The sequence below is a fragment of the Haemorhous mexicanus genome, chromosome 5 (assembly GCF_027477595.1).
Source record: "Haemorhous mexicanus isolate bHaeMex1 chromosome 5, bHaeMex1.pri, whole genome shotgun sequence".
In the NCBI taxonomy this organism is placed as follows: domain Eukaryota; kingdom Metazoa; phylum Chordata; class Aves; order Passeriformes; family Fringillidae; genus Haemorhous; species Haemorhous mexicanus.
Window position 1 is genome coordinate 1,853,749 of NC_082345.1, and position 15,663 is coordinate 1,869,411.

Sequence of the window (15,663 nt, forward strand, 5' to 3'; positions counted from 1 at the left end):
AGGGACCTTCTGTGCCAAGCTGTTCCCTAGCCAGCCAGCCCCTTTGTGTCTCCTGAGGTGGGGGAGGACTTTCTCCCCTTGTGTCCCCATTAATTAGTAAGGTTCCTGCTGGCCCCCTTCTCCAGCTGTCCCTCTGAAAGGCAGCACCACCACGCCCTGGTTCTGCATCACCTGCACATTTCCCAAGGGTGCAGTCTGTCCAGCATCCAGGGTATTAACAAAGACACCTTTCTCAGGCTAAATGTTGGGGGTTTTTTATCTTTTTTTCAGCTCAGTAATTGATGCCTCTCTCTCCCCTCTATTCACCATAACCAGTAGCTTTTCTAGCCCTGCATAAGACCAGCAACTTTATAATTATGAACTCCAGATTCAACACCTTTTACTCTCCAGCCTTCCTTTATGGACTGTAAGAATTCCTACTGCTCTTCTCACATTCAGGGTTATTCAGGAATTGAAAATGGAGCAATGCAGAGCCATTACACAACGAACCTTTGATCTCTAAAATCCAACCCCACATGAAATTTTCTTTTTTATGACTTGACTTGAAGATTTACTCCAGCTCTAGCTTATTCAAAAATCTCAGGAGGCTGCTCCAATAACTCATTTTGAAATTTTGAACACTGATCCGTCAGACATAGAACAAAATTACAGCTTACTGCTGAAGTCAAGAAAAAGAACATCTGCTGTTGAGAGCAGAGCTGATCAGCTGTGAGCCTTTCCACTGGGGAACTCATAAAAGGAGCTACTAGAGAATTCAGCATGTTTTCCTCTAAGGAAGGAACAATAGGAAATACTTTCACTTATTCTTTAAAACTATCCCAGAGAGCAGCAGTTAAAGCATACATCTGCCCCAGTATGGACACAAAACTCAGGGGAAAAAAAACCCAAAACAAAACCACTATCAATGAAAATGCTTTTAAAATGAAGTTTCCATTACAGAGGCAAATCAGCCAGTTCATTTTGTCCTCATTAATGAAGACATCTTCCAACAACAATGGCATTGTGGAAACTCAGTGAGGAAGGTTTGGGCAGCCCACATCCCCCAGAGATGCTACTATGAACATGCCAGTGGAAGCACCCTGGCTGAAAACTGGGAATAAGCCCTGCTCAGTAAAAATTAAATCCATTAATCACACTCATTCCCTAATTGGGCTCGTCTCTGAACAGAGAAAGCTAAAATCTTGCAATGATTGTTACAAAATGTGCTTGGGAAGGTAACAAATACCTGGAATGCACATCTGAGGGAAGTGAAGTTCAAGGTGTTATTGGATGAAAAGAACGCCTTGTGGCACTACTGTCAGCTTTGCACAGTTGTCAGAAACTAAAATGCAGTCTTCTAAAATCACAAAAGCCCCAGTGCAACCTAACTGTGATGTGGGATGTGGTTTTATTTCATTACAAAGCATCTGACTGCATCAGTCATTATTAATTTGGCCTTCCCTCCCTTCCTAAGACCCTGCTGGCAGTTGCTTAAAACTTTTTCAAAACTGAACTTTTGCCCTGACATTTCCCCCTGCAAGAGTCAGCCTGTATTTGGAAAATCCTACCCAGCACAGGCATTTCCAGGAGACTAAGGGACACTTTTACTCCTTTTAACTCCTCACCTCTTTTGAGGTGCCCCACTCTGGTCCCAGAACATTCTCAGTGGAGCTTTTCTTTCAGAGACTGGCACACAGATGCCTCTCTTTTGGCAATTAGAGAATTTGCAAGCTGAAAACCTGCAGAGAATTCTAGCTTGTGCTAGAGCAGAGGACTTGAATTTCAGGGGATTAAACTCTCTGAAAGTCTGTAAGTTTATGGGTCTTAAAGGCAGCCAGCAACTTTAATCATCAGATGCCAACACATTTCCCATCCCCTTAAATCCAACAAACTAATTTTTCCCAAGTTTGCAACTAGAAAACCCAAAAAATCCAAATCAATCAAACAAGCCCCCCAAACCCCAAACCAACAAAAAAAAAAAAAAAAAAAAAAAAAATCCCCCAAACCTCCAGAAAAGCATGTGAACAAAATCTCTTAACCTAAAGACCTTAAGACTCTAAGTTTATGAAAGGCAACTGAGAAATACAAGCTTTAGTCAGAGAATCAGACCATATAAAAACCAGGGCTCTGAAAACAAATGAGTTCACAAAATTAAGAAAACTGCTGAAAAGTAAATTATGAAAACTGCCAGAAAGAAAGAAGAATGCAGGCAGATCAAGGGGTGGTTCAGGAGTCTGATCACCCCAGATGGAAAAAAAATCTCCTTCCTCTGCTCTGCACGATGAGAGTTCACAACCCCACTTCTCAATGCAATTGCCAAGGCAATCCAGATCTGCACCACACCAGTGGACATGCACTCCCCAGCCTGAGGAAAAGCTTGGGGAAGAAAAAATAAAAAAATAAAGGGGAAAAAAGGACAACTATCAGCTTCTGCACCCATCTCTGCTTTTCAAAATATCAGACAAATGGCCCTGTGCCAAACTTCTTGCACTCCTACCATGCTGCTTCTTCAAGGAGTCATTTCACCAGCATGCATTTCCTACTCCTGTGTGCATTTCAGTGCTGATTCCTTTTCCAAACTGCACTGATCTGCAGCATGGCTATGATCCTACAAACTGCAACCTTCCTGAACTGGAACCTGCTGGCTGAATAAAGGAAAATACAAGCTGAGTGCTGTCAGCAAGCTTCTCTGTGCCACAGCTGTGCTGCCTGAGCAGCACCAGGACTTGCACTGCAAACCTGGGAGGAATAAAGGGAGAGAAGGGTTTTGAAGAAGAATGGCAACATCTCTGGAAATGTGTGTTGAGCTCCTGCTTAGGTATGAAGAACAGTGACAGGGACAGAGTGACAGTCATTACTGAGCTTCCACTCCACTCCTGTCCCCCTGCCAGTCATTCTGGGATAGAGAATTTGAGGGCAGAGAGGATTCTCAGGGTGGCTGACAGCATTCCAAAGGTTTTCCTCCACCCTAGGGGTGAGTGCTGGACGTGGAAGGTTGCAGGATGTTTGCCCACACCATCTGGGTCACAACTGCCAGTGTGGCAGGTCCTGTCTCACCTCAGAGCAGCAGTGGAAAGCCTGCAGGACACAAAGAAATGGTCCCACAGCCCCAGAGAGTGCCTGTGCCTCAACTCCTCACTCCAAGAGAAGCAAGGACAAACCTGAGGCAGATGATTGCTGTGAGATGGCTTTCTGCTCTGCATCACTCACCTGCTGCATTAGCAGCAAGGAAGAATTTCCAAGGTCATTTCTTAATCCCAGGCTCAGCTTTCTGCACCTTTCCTGCTGTGCAGGAGCAGCTCTCCTGCCCCAGCCCCACTCCAAGTTCCAACCAAACCAACCCAACCCTGCCAGGGGGCCTCTTTCTCATAACATCCCAAACCCTGCCAACCTCTGCTCTGCCACTGAAGCCTGGAAAGCCTGTCTGCTGAATGGAGGGATAATGTCAGGTTTTATTAACAATGAATAGCTGTGGAGACCCACAAAAACATTCTTAACAGGAAACCTTTTTTTTTTTTTTTAATTGTAAACTGTTTTCAGGTAAAGTAGAAGGGGTTTGGTTAGGTACAAGTGACATGTCCCAGCAGGAGCCTGCTTGATACTGAACACACAGTGAATACATGGAAGCTGCATGATGTTATAGGAAACCAGAAAATCCCTTGGTTTATCATTTTGCAGTTATGACTCAGCCAGGAGGAGTTCATTTGCTGCTGAGCCCCCTTCCACAAACCCTGTGGAAGTTTGTCCCATCCACCACATCAATGGCAAGGAACAGGATATTGCAGTGTGAATGCAAACTGCCTCAGGCAATAAATCACTGTAAGTCACTGGCAGGTGAGGGAAGCATCACTTGATGGGTTTTACACTAACCCATCACAATCTAACCCTACAGAAAGCATTACCACTGATCACACTGCTGTCAGCAGGAATTCCTACCTAAAAATAAATATTACTGCTTTTATTGAACTGCATAGTACATTCCTTTCAACTATCCACAGCTATAAAAATATATACGTAAATATATTTTAAAAAATATCAAGTATATAAATCCCTATAGCAACTACTGGTCATGTTCTTACATCACTGTGGAAATCTAGTTTGTGTTTTTAAGTTCACAGTCACCAATGAAACAATTGGAAGTTTTCATCATGGGGTAATGTGGGAAAATTTTTCCTGTCTTAGGACCTTGTGCTCAAAGGTTACAGCTCATGGAATTTCAGGTAGGTGGAAATACTCAACAGCATCACAGCAAATATTTGACACCTCTGGCTCATCTGGTTACCCCAACACTTTAAATCCATATCCATTCAGTGAAAGCATTCTCACTTCAAGTTCTCAGGAGCAAAACATTAGCATTTTTTATTCCTAAAAACAAGATCCTCAGGCACATACAACACGTTAAACCAACAGAGAATTGCTCCCCAAACCACTCTACTGAAACTTCAAGGAGAGCTTTCAAGCAATCTGAGCAGCTGGATGGGCAAGAAAGAAAAACACTCACAAATTCTGTCCTTAATTATACAAAGGTAATTCCTTCTGAAATTATTGACAAAGCCATTCAAGATTAAAGAACTAGGAAATATTACAGTCTGGTAAATAGAGGCCAATATATGGCATTTAGTTTATCACTACTTGGCTTAAATTTACCCATGCAAAACAGGATAAAGATGTATCTTCCACATATAAAAATGAACAGGAAGATGAGCCATTTTTCATCAACCAAACCCAAAGAGATCTAATTCAGGGTTTCCAGTTAAATCTACTTTCCTCACTCTTTCACACCCATAAAGCACAAAACAATGAGAGGAAAATTCCTTTGTCATACCAGAGCCTGGAAACCATGGAGACCTCTGTGATGTAGTGTCTGAGAGCATAAACAATGCTCAAAAGATCAAAAATAAAATTATATAACAACCTAGCTCCAAAAAAACCACCCCAAATCAACAACCTCCAACTGTATTGTCTATGGACATCATAACTACTCTTGGTTTTACTCCACCTTTACTTCTCAGGCTGCTCAGCCTTGCCTAAACAGTTCTGGGTGTCACTGGATTTCATGCAGAGCATGCAAGATGAGGAATAAAAATCACTTTATGACTTAAAAAGACCCCACAAAGTATGTTCAAATAGAGTAGCAAACTTCACTGTGGACTTACAGCTTCCACTTTCTTAAAAATCATACCTGGAACAAGATCAAGCCAAATATCCCACTTTTGCAGTTTGATTTTATTTCCTCCCTTTAGTTTTTTTGTTTGGTTTTTGTTTTCATTTTAGGTGGCAATGAGCCCCTTTGGAGAGGTTTTGTTATTTGTTAACACAAATATCTTTTATCTACTCTGAGTAGAGAAGTAACCTACAATGTCACTGCTTACCTGTCAAAATAAATTCATTTTGCCAAGGTCAGCCTAGAACACAGTAAGAGACTTCATCCCTTCGAGAACTGAAGAATGGGTTTGCACCAAAAGGCAGAGATATTATTTTTATGCAGTAATTTGTGAGCAGGATCAGCCTAAAACCCTCAGGAAGTTGCATCTCTGGGGGTGTCATCTTGCACAGTAACTGCATTTTCCTTCAGCCAGCCCTCCTAGGCTATGGAAACTCTATTTATGTGCATCACTTTCTGGGTCTCACTCTCCCAGAGTGGCAGGTGGGGCAGGGAAATTCCCTTTGCTCTTTTAAAACCCTGCTTGAGGGACTGATGGTGGAAGTGATGGCCAGCTCAGTGCAGACAAGCACACCTCACACCTAGGTGAGGAATATTGATTTTTCCCACATTCTGTGCTACAGTAGGATACATGATGCAATGCAACATTGGGGTTAGAGGGATTCAAAGGAAATACTGGAAAATTAGAGCTGAAAACCAGCTTTCCTTTGAAATAACATTAGTGCCTCTGCATCTTAACAGAAACAAGATCACAAATGATTCACTTCCTAACAGAGCATTTCTTTATCCTTTTTTTCCTAGGAAATTTAGGAATGCTGGACTGATCTGGATCAATTAAATTCCTTTCAGTGCAATAAAACTGTACTAATCAACAATGCTTATTATTTTATTGACCATAATAATAGGACAGCATGGATTTTTTTTTTTTTTGACAACTAATATGTCTGAGATCTCTAGAAGTTCCAAGTGCCATGATTTATCTTTAAACATAAAATATGGTATGAATTCTTCCCTGCCCTTCTCCTTCTTAATAAAAATGCACAGGGGGATGCTTCTCAATAACTGAGATGCATTTCTGTCTTTCTTCCTGTCAAACAACTGTCTCTTTTCCACAGATAAAAACTACCATTCATAGTCAACTGTTTTATAAATGGAAAACTGAGATGGAATTATGATTGAGAAGAGAGTGGAGCTGTTAGCTCACCAATATTCTTTCTGTAATTATTTCTTTTATTATCTGGACATTCCAAGAAAAGTATTGAAAAAAAAATCAGAGAATCTTGGAGTGCCTGGAGGAAGAAGTAGGAAATAACAGAAATCACAGTGCCATTCATCACATCTCAGTCCTGCTTCTGGTGACAGTATTTGCTTTTCCCAGCAGATGTTTACATATGTTCTGTTTGCATGTGCTGTACTCTCCTCTTGGTTGGCACACTTGGAATGACACACCAACCAAGAGGGCTCTGAAAACACCAAGGTTCTGCCAATGCCTCAGTGACTTCACACACACACAGGCATGTAAGATGTGAAACACAAAAAAGTCATGCACCAAGCCATCAACACTAGACTAAAATTTTCCTAAACCACTCAGTTTAAAATAATTTTCAGTACTCAGTTTCAAACTCCTAAAGCCTTTAGAAAAGTCTCCTTTTTGAGACAGAGAGACTTTTTTGGTTAAATACATCTGTATTCGTGGGGCTGCCATGGCATCTCCACCTTCCCAAGCACATGCCCTGGCAAAAATCAGCTTTGCCAGAATTTTGCAGCATTCATCTTGAGAATGACAAATAATGAGCAGCTGGCTCTGCCTGTGTTCAGAGAGCCCCTAGAACCCCAGCAGGGCACTGTAATTCCCTTTACAGTGGCATTGAGGGCAGACAGACACCACAGCCCCAGCAGGGCACTGTAATTCTCTTTACAGTGACACTGAGGGCAGACTCTGAAACACCAAGGTTCTGCCAATGCCTCAGTGACTTCACACACACACATGTATGTAAGATGTGAAACACAAAAAAGTCATGCACCAACCCATCAACACTAGACCACTATTCCCCTAAGCCACTCAGTTTAAAATAGTTTTCAATACTCAGTTTCAAACACTCCTGAAGCAATTCTCCTTTTTGAGACAGAGAGACTTTTTTGGTTAAATACATCTGTATTCGTGGGGCTGCCACGGCACCTCCACCTTCCCAAGCACATGCCCTGGCAAAATCAGCTTTGCCAGCGTTTGGCAGCATTCATCTTGGAAACAACAATAAATAATGAGCAGCTGGCTCTGCCTGTGTTCAGAGAGCCCCTGGAACCCCAGCAGGGCACTGTAATTCCCTTTACAGTGGCACTGAGGGCAGACAGACACCCCAGAGAGATTCCCAGAGCACAGTACCTGGTCCCCAGCGGGAATGGACTCCCACCTGCGCTTCAGCAAGGACAGAGATTTCCGGCTCATCCTCCTCAATCTGCTCTAGAGGCTTTGCAGACTTGACAAAAAAAAAAGGCTTCTGTCCCAAAGCAGTGGCAAGAACCTCAATTCTGACTGCTGCTCTTCATGGCAGGTGGCAGAGCTCCCAGAAGCACGCAAGTTTTGCTGAGCTGCAAGGTGGAGACTGGTCAGAGCCCAGCTTGTGCTGCTCCTCTAAAGCATCTGAGCCCAGCTTGTGCTGCTCCTCTACAGCATCTGTGTCCTTGCAGTGGCACAGCTGAGGCAGTGAGCAGCTCAGCTCCCAGCCACGAGCCACCTCCCAGGAAGGAGCCTGGAGTAGGTAGACAACACCAGACGCACTCACTCTGAAAATAGCTGTTGCTTAGGAACTGGAGGGGTAAAACGCAGCACCTCGGGTGGAGAATGGAGAGCTTCTGTGGTTAAAGAGAATTAAAAAGGCTGGACCTGTGTTCCTCTCTCCATCATCCAGCTTCTACAGTGCTGGATTGCTCGACTGCACTGACTCTGGGGCTACGCCTACATCTCCAGCAAGCCAAACAAGCCTTGATGACAGAGCAACAAATTACTCCCACCAGCCAGGAGCTCTGGTAAAAACACAAAAACGTGTGCACAGAGCGTGCCCTGGGGCCCACCTGAAAGATCCTGGCAGCATCAAGTGCTACTGAACTGTGTGCTAGTGTACTGTGTTCTAGCAGAATGATTAAAGGACAATTGGCATCTTTTTTTCTGCAGAGCAACAATATTCCAAGGATGAATTCTGCTAGTCACACTTTCCTGTGGCACGTGCCAGCATCACAAACATGTATGGATCTTTTCCCCTCACATGATGTGGTGCTACACATGTATATCTTTGAGAGGTATTTCCTTAGATGGATTAAATATTCCTATACACTTGGGAATTCCTTTAATTTGGAACTCAGTTTTGAAGTTTCACGCCTAAATTCTTAATTCTAACATGTATTAATCTTTAAAATTAAGCACAAAATGTAATGAAATTCACTTGGCAGTTCCTGCTTCATTTCAAATCCATAGAGAAAATTCCCAGCACGAAGCTCTTACAGCAGGCAGTGCTGTCTTCAGGGATGAAAAAAGAAAGGGAAAAAAAGAAAGAACAAGTATGTAGCCAGGAACTCCCTGCTCTTTGTAAGGCAACCTATAATTCAATCTAATTAGAGCAGCCTTAATAGTATAATTACCCTGAAAGAAAAGGAATCCTACAACATACATACACATACATGTGGGCAGACTCAAAAGGGGAGGTCATGGTAGAAACCATGAGCAAGTTAAACATTGTAAAGACAGCTCTGCACTTGTGCCATTAACATTCTATTGAATTGCAGATGCTTATCACGAGACAAACTGCTGCAAACAGAAATTCCCGTGGGCCCCAGTGAATTTCATTTGAGATCCATCTCCACCTGGAGCTGCAGCACTTTGCATTTCACTCCTACGTGCAGAAAGGGAACAGCAAAGGAACATGTTTTCCAAGTGGGCCATTAAGGAGTGTGACATGCACCGTAGTAGCTTCCCCTCCTGTTTCAACACATGCCATAGAAAACCTACTAGCTCTTACAAAAAAAAAAAAAAAAAATCCCCTTCACTGAATCAGAGCTTTTTTAACGAGTCTTGATGGAATAACTTCAGGAGTTCATACATGGATTTTAGTTTTCCATTATGGTAAACCAGTGATTCCACTTCCCTTTTTTTCCTTCCTAGTTTTTAAGGTATTTAAGTATAGCTAACACATCACTCACCTAAATTTCTCAGCAAGATCTTGTTTTTTACAACATGGGCATTTTTTAAAGGACACAAACTGGCAACAGTGTAACTGAATCACAAAAGGATAAAAAAAGTCTTTTCTATTCTGCAAAAATCAGAACCTCCTTAATTTCTCCTACCCTTTCAAGGAACTTAATTAAATTAAGTTTAATGCTGCTCCTACCTAGAAGATTTTTTAAAAGAGAGAACCTAAAGCTAAAATGGAATAAAGGCATATTTTTTTCTCTCTAATGAAACTTTTCTTCCTTGGTTTTTGTGCTTGGGCACTGGATAGCACACAGTAATCAGAAAGGCTGGGTCATTTTGGGACTCACCATCAGGAACTGTAGTGAGACAACAAGGGGGAATGCCTTCAAACTGCCCGAGAGTGGGTTTAGATTAAATGTTAGGCAGAAATTATTTTTTGTGAGGGTGTTGAGGCCCTGGCACAGGTGCCCAGAGCAGCTGGGGCTGCCCCTGGATCCCTGGCAGTGCCAAGACCAGGTTGGACAGGGCTGGAGCAGCCTGGGACAGTGGGAGGTGTCCCTGCCATGGCAGAGGGTTGGGTCTGTGAGATCTTTAAGGTCCCTTCCAACCCAAACTGTCCTGTGATTCTACAGAGTTCTTCTCCCACCTTATTACAGATCCTTTAATGCTTTTATGGCACCTCTGGACTGTCATTTGTACAAAGTATCCAAGTGAAAACCCTTCACCTGAAGTAAAACCCAGTACGAAAGGCTGGAGCTCTAATAATGAATTTCTGTTCTTCCAACACAAGGTGGGAAAGGCTGTTTTAGCCAAGCAGGAAAATTCCTGAACATCAGTACTGGTAATGATGCCTTGTTTGCAGCAATTGGAATAGATAATTACAAGAGATAGTAACTACAGATAATGTTGAAATGGACTGTGATACCATTAACACTGCTGGCATAATTTCCTTCCAGTGGCTACTTGTGGCTTCTCTGCACCTCCCCACACAGTTCTGACACCTGGGTCAGTGATGAAAGGATTCATGGTGAGAGAGCCATCCAAGTTATAACAAGTTTGCCAGGTTAAAAAAACCAAAAATCAAACCACCAAACAGAACAGAGCCAGGCTGTTTGAAATTGCTTTGATGTCCTGATGGATACAGCTGAGTAAGAAATGCTTCCTCCATAGATCCAATCCATCCTTCTGCTACTGAAAAAACCTCTCTGTTGGATGACTCAGCTCTGTCTGGATCAACTGTTTGAATTACAGCTCAAAAATTATATTAATGACAGCTGCCATGGTTTTATGCCTTTTTCCATTGCTCCAAACCCCGCAAATATTAACAAAATTAACAACTTTTGCCAAATTCAGATGGAAAACTTGCTTGAATGCCTCAAATGTACAAAAAAGCCAAAATCAAACACAAAACACTGAGCAACTGACCTGTGAGCCTCTGGGTCCTCGTTTGTGATCCCATTCAGAATGCCCCATGAGCTGCAAAACAAAGGAAAGCAGAGCTAAGTGATAAATGGCACTCATTAGTTTTAATTGAGACACTCAGGCTTTTATAACCACCACGCATTTTTCTTGGAAATAAACAGGTTTGCTTTTCTGATTTATCTCCCACAGCTTTTAGCTTCATAACAAAGCCATGGAACATTGCACCTTTGCATTCAGAGCCCAAACACATCTGGCATCACAACTCTGCTCAATAAAATCCCCACTGCCACAGACTCAGCTTTAGCCAAATGTTTAATGCTGATCTGGCAGAAGGAGAGCTGATACATCAACGAGGAGATTACCAAAACCAGGGCACACCTGATTAATCAGCAATGGACATTTTATATCAGCCATGATAATTAGCAACAGCTTTAAATCTCTTTCTCCATTGAATTGTGGGGCTTTTTGTGCATCTGCTCAGGGGTTTCTTCTGGGCACTGTTTGCTTCTACACAGAGAAGAACTGTTTGATTCAAATATAAAAATATGTGAATGAAAGATAGGAGGGTTAATGTGACATGTGCTGACTTACAGCCATCAGCATTTTCTTGCTCATTTTTCCCAACATTCTTTCCCACAGGAAATGCCTTCCCCCAGTTCAGAGGTAGGCAAGGATATTTCCAACCCACACTTGCTGCAGAACATCTTTTCAAAGCACTCATCCCAGGACAAGAGGTTAAAACTACTCTGCAAAATCAGGAAAGCCACATGCATCTCCTATGAGGAGATTATTCTTTTTCATCTTCTCCATGAACTGTTCTTCCTTATCCTTTTCTTTCCCAAGGGCTCTTTCTTTTTAAGTTATGACTCACAGCTACCTACCTCCATAACTGGAGGTAAATCACAGATGCAGACAGGCATCAAAAATCAGAAATGTCACATCATTTTTTACCTGATCCAGCCTTGTGACTGGCCCCCTCATTTCACTGCAATTTTTTCCTATTTTCCATGTACTCTTGGTGGAAACACTGGCCCTGCTGGGTTTCCCTGTTTGCTCTCCATTACTGCATGCAGCACAGCTTTGATGGTTTTTTAAATAAACAACTGGTGTGTAAAAACTACCAAGAGATGCACCTACCAAAGGTAATGTGCTTCAAAGAAACTCTGCCAGAACCCTACTACCTGTCTTTCCTCTGTGGACCAAAAAACCCTCTTCAGTTTCACTTCCTTAACCCCTGTGCCTTGGGAGGAAATAACTCCTGCTTTCCTAACTCACTTGGCTGAAAGAAAATTAATTTAGCTCGAGTCTGACCACTGGTGGCTCTCGGGGTGACACCTTTACCTCCAGGCTCCTATCAGTGGAATGAGCACAAAAAGCAAGCCTCACAGGGAGGAAAGGAGGATTAATTCCAGCCTGGCCACTGTGCTTCTCCAGGCTCCACCTGGCAGACACACCACACCTTCAAGCCCAAGGGTAAGATCTCCCTGCCAGGTTCTTCATGCTCCTGCCCTCACTGAACCCAGAGTGTAACAAATGAGCAATGAAATAGCTGGCTCTCACAATTAAAGAACAAATATTATGTAGACAGTATGATAAATTTTATAAATTTATATTAAATTTATAAATTTATTTTCAAAAATCTATTTTTTATAAATTTATATTAAATTTATAAAATTATTTTATTTTCCCCCCCCTTTTACACTGTTCTCAGGAGACAGCCAGGGAAGCCAGGGCATTTAAGAAAGTCAGCTCATTACTACAGCAACACCTGATCTCCAGCCAAGATGCCAAAAAGTAATCTCCACCACTATCAGCAAGGAAAGAGCCAATATACAAAACTTTAGGAGAGGCCACAGAGTTAAAAAGCAGAACATCCATTGGGTAGATGAGCACATAGCAGAGAAAATCCTTTGCTCCCAGCACTGGGTTTATTTTCTCTATTCAGAATTCTGTTGTAATTTTTGATGAGGTTTTAATAAACCTCTTTAAATTTTTTGAAAGTAAATATCATTTCTCACAACAGCTCACTGAAAAGTGAAAGGTTGCTTTCTTACTGCCACCAAAAATGAGAGGTGCACTCACAAGCCAGGCCTGGAATCACTGCTCCCATAAGTGGGGATGCTCCCAGTGCAGCCAGTCCCAGGAAAGCACTGAAGTGTGCCAAGGTGGTGACCTGTGGTCACTGTCACTGTCCTGTTTTCTGACAAATCCCTTTGCCAGGATTTTTCTCCTGAGAAGCCTCACTAAACAAATGTAACCAATAATTATCTGATTGCTTGCAATGTGCTCTGGAGGTTGCTTCCCAACAGGTGCATCTTTGATGGGTTCCATGTGAATTGGTTTTAATTAATGACCAATCTCAGTCCAGCTGTGTCAAGACTCTGGTCAGTCATGGGTTTTTATTGTCATTCTTGTTAAGCCTTCTGATGTCCCCTTTCTCTTTCTTTAATATTAAATATCATATCATATCATAATCAACCTTCTGAGAACTTGGAGTCAGATTCTCATCTCACCTCGTCCTGGGGACCCTCATATCAACACCACAACAACTGGTGACCCCATGATCACCACTAATCCTCACACCTCAACCAAGTCCTCTTAAACATTCCTTCCCCTCCAGGCACAGTCTGCCCATCCTGATCCCTACTCCTGCCTGCTGCTCCCCATCTCCACAGTGAGTTTTCAGCCCCACAGCCACCTCCTGCTCCTCCTGCCCAGCCTGCAGGGAGCTTTGGTCTCCCCATCTCTAATCCTGCCCCTCCACAGGTGTGGGCAATCCTGGGGCTGCACAGCCTACAGCTGCAGCAGCAGCTAATGCTGCAGTGAAAAGTGAGTCCAAAGGCTGTAACAACTCATCCCTGCTCACTTCCCAGTGTCTGACTCTCAACATCACTCCAGAAGAGAGGCAAAGTCACCAGAGAAGCAGTCCCAAATTCATTGGAACCAAACAGAGAGAGCCCTTCCTTATTTTGTCACCATTGTATGAGCAAACTCCTTATAGCAATTGACAGAGCCCTGGTCCAATTTAATTTCTCGACGAGGGTGCCTTGGTGGAAGCAGCCACGTTTGTATTTTTGCTGATCAGTTGTCCCCAGCATGAAACAGCACCCACACCCCTGTTCTCTCCCTGTGCCTGGATGTTCTGCTGAGTGACAGGGGCTGTGGCTGTGTCACTGGCACATTTTCTGAAAAATCCTTCACCAGGATTTCTTCTCCTGGGAAGCTGAGAAGCCTCAGAAGAGAATGAAAACCATAATTATCTGATTGATTCTCCTGTGTTGGCTGCTTTGGAATGTGGTCTGGAGAATGCTTACCAACAGGAGCATGTTGGATTGGTTTCATGTGAATTGTTTTGACTTAATGACCAATCACCATCAGCTGTGTCAGGCTCTGAGGAGTCAGTCACGAGTTTTCATTATCATTCTTGTTAAGCCTTCTGTCTGTATCCCTTAGGATAGTTTTAGTATAGCTAAATATAATATAATATAATATAATATAATATAATATAATATAATATAATATAATATAATATAATATAATATAATATAATATAATATAATATAATATAATATAATATAATGAATTATATGATATGATATGAAATATAATATAATTATAATGTAATGTAATATAATATAATGAATTATATGATATGATATGAAATATAATATAATTATAATGTAATGTAATATAATATAATGAATTATATGATATGATATGAAATATAAATATAATATAATTATAATGTAATGTAATATAATATAATGAATTATATGATATGATATGAAATATAAATATAATATAATTATAATGTAATGTAATATAATATAATGAATTATATGATATGATATGAAATATAAATATAATATAATTATAATGTAATGTAATATAATATAATGAATTATATGATATGAAATATAATTTATATTATATTATATTATATTATATTATATTATATTATATTATATTATATTATATTATATTATATTATATTATATTATCATCCTTCCGAGAACTTGGAGTCAGATTCTCATGTCTCACCTCACCCTGGGGATCCCTCACAAACTCAACAAGGCTGTCCCCAGCAGAAACAGTGAGGCTGTTTTTAAGCATTATATCTAATCCATGACCTATGAAACCAAGCTTTTCCTACTGTTGTTATAAAATCTTACTTGGCTTTAAAATGTATTTCTCCCTCGTTATCTAAAAAGCTGTGCTCATCTCATGCTAGAATGTTCTTGCCATGGGGTGGTCCCTACTAACACAGGAGTGGAGGAATGAAAAATGAAATGGAATGAAAAATGAAATGGAATGAAAAATAAAATGGATACCACACAAAAATGCCTCAGAAAGAAGAAAAACCCCAGAGTTAATGACAAAATCTCTGCCAGGTCAGCATTCTGCAGAGGGACAATTGCCTCAGTGTGACACCCTTTAGCTCAACAAGCCACACTCTGCTCAATTCCTTCTGATTTTCTTTTCATGGACAAACAGTAAGGGCTGGAGCACGATACCCAGAAAAGGAGGAAAGAAAGTATGCCTGAATTATTGGGCTGGGTAGAAATCATGATTTCCACAGGCTGACTAGAAATCAAAAGATGAAGAAAACAGAATTAAAAGCAAAAACAAAGCCCAAAACCAAACTAAAAACACCCACCAAAAAGAAAAAAAAAAAACAACTAACCAAACAACAAAACAACTGTACTCAGAAAAAACAGAGCCTGTGCATAAATCCACTTTAGTGAGTCAACCTTCTGAAATCATGGAAAAAGAAAATAATATACTGCTTAATTGGTGCATGCATGCAAAGAGAGACACTGACATAAAAATGCATTTGGAAGTAGGGGGATTTATGTTTATCACTAACAGATGGGTTTGCTCCAGACCCCACCACCTCCTCTGGAAGTTCTCT

At 41.4% G+C, this 15,663-nt stretch overlaps 1 protein-coding gene across 2 annotated transcripts in view; it reads right to left on the bottom strand.

Moving 5' to 3' along the window:
• PDE3A (phosphodiesterase 3A) overlaps positions 1 to 15,663 on the bottom strand; it is a 227,450-nt gene that overhangs the window by 72,551 nt on the left and 139,236 nt on the right. For both annotated transcript variants that reach the window (XM_059848011.1, XM_059848010.1), the window contains exon 2: positions 10,755 to 10,805. In XM_059848011.1, the coding sequence (XP_059703994.1) occupies positions 10,755 to 10,805 (51 nt within the window). The remainder of the gene's footprint in view (positions 1 to 10,754; positions 10,806 to 15,663) is intronic.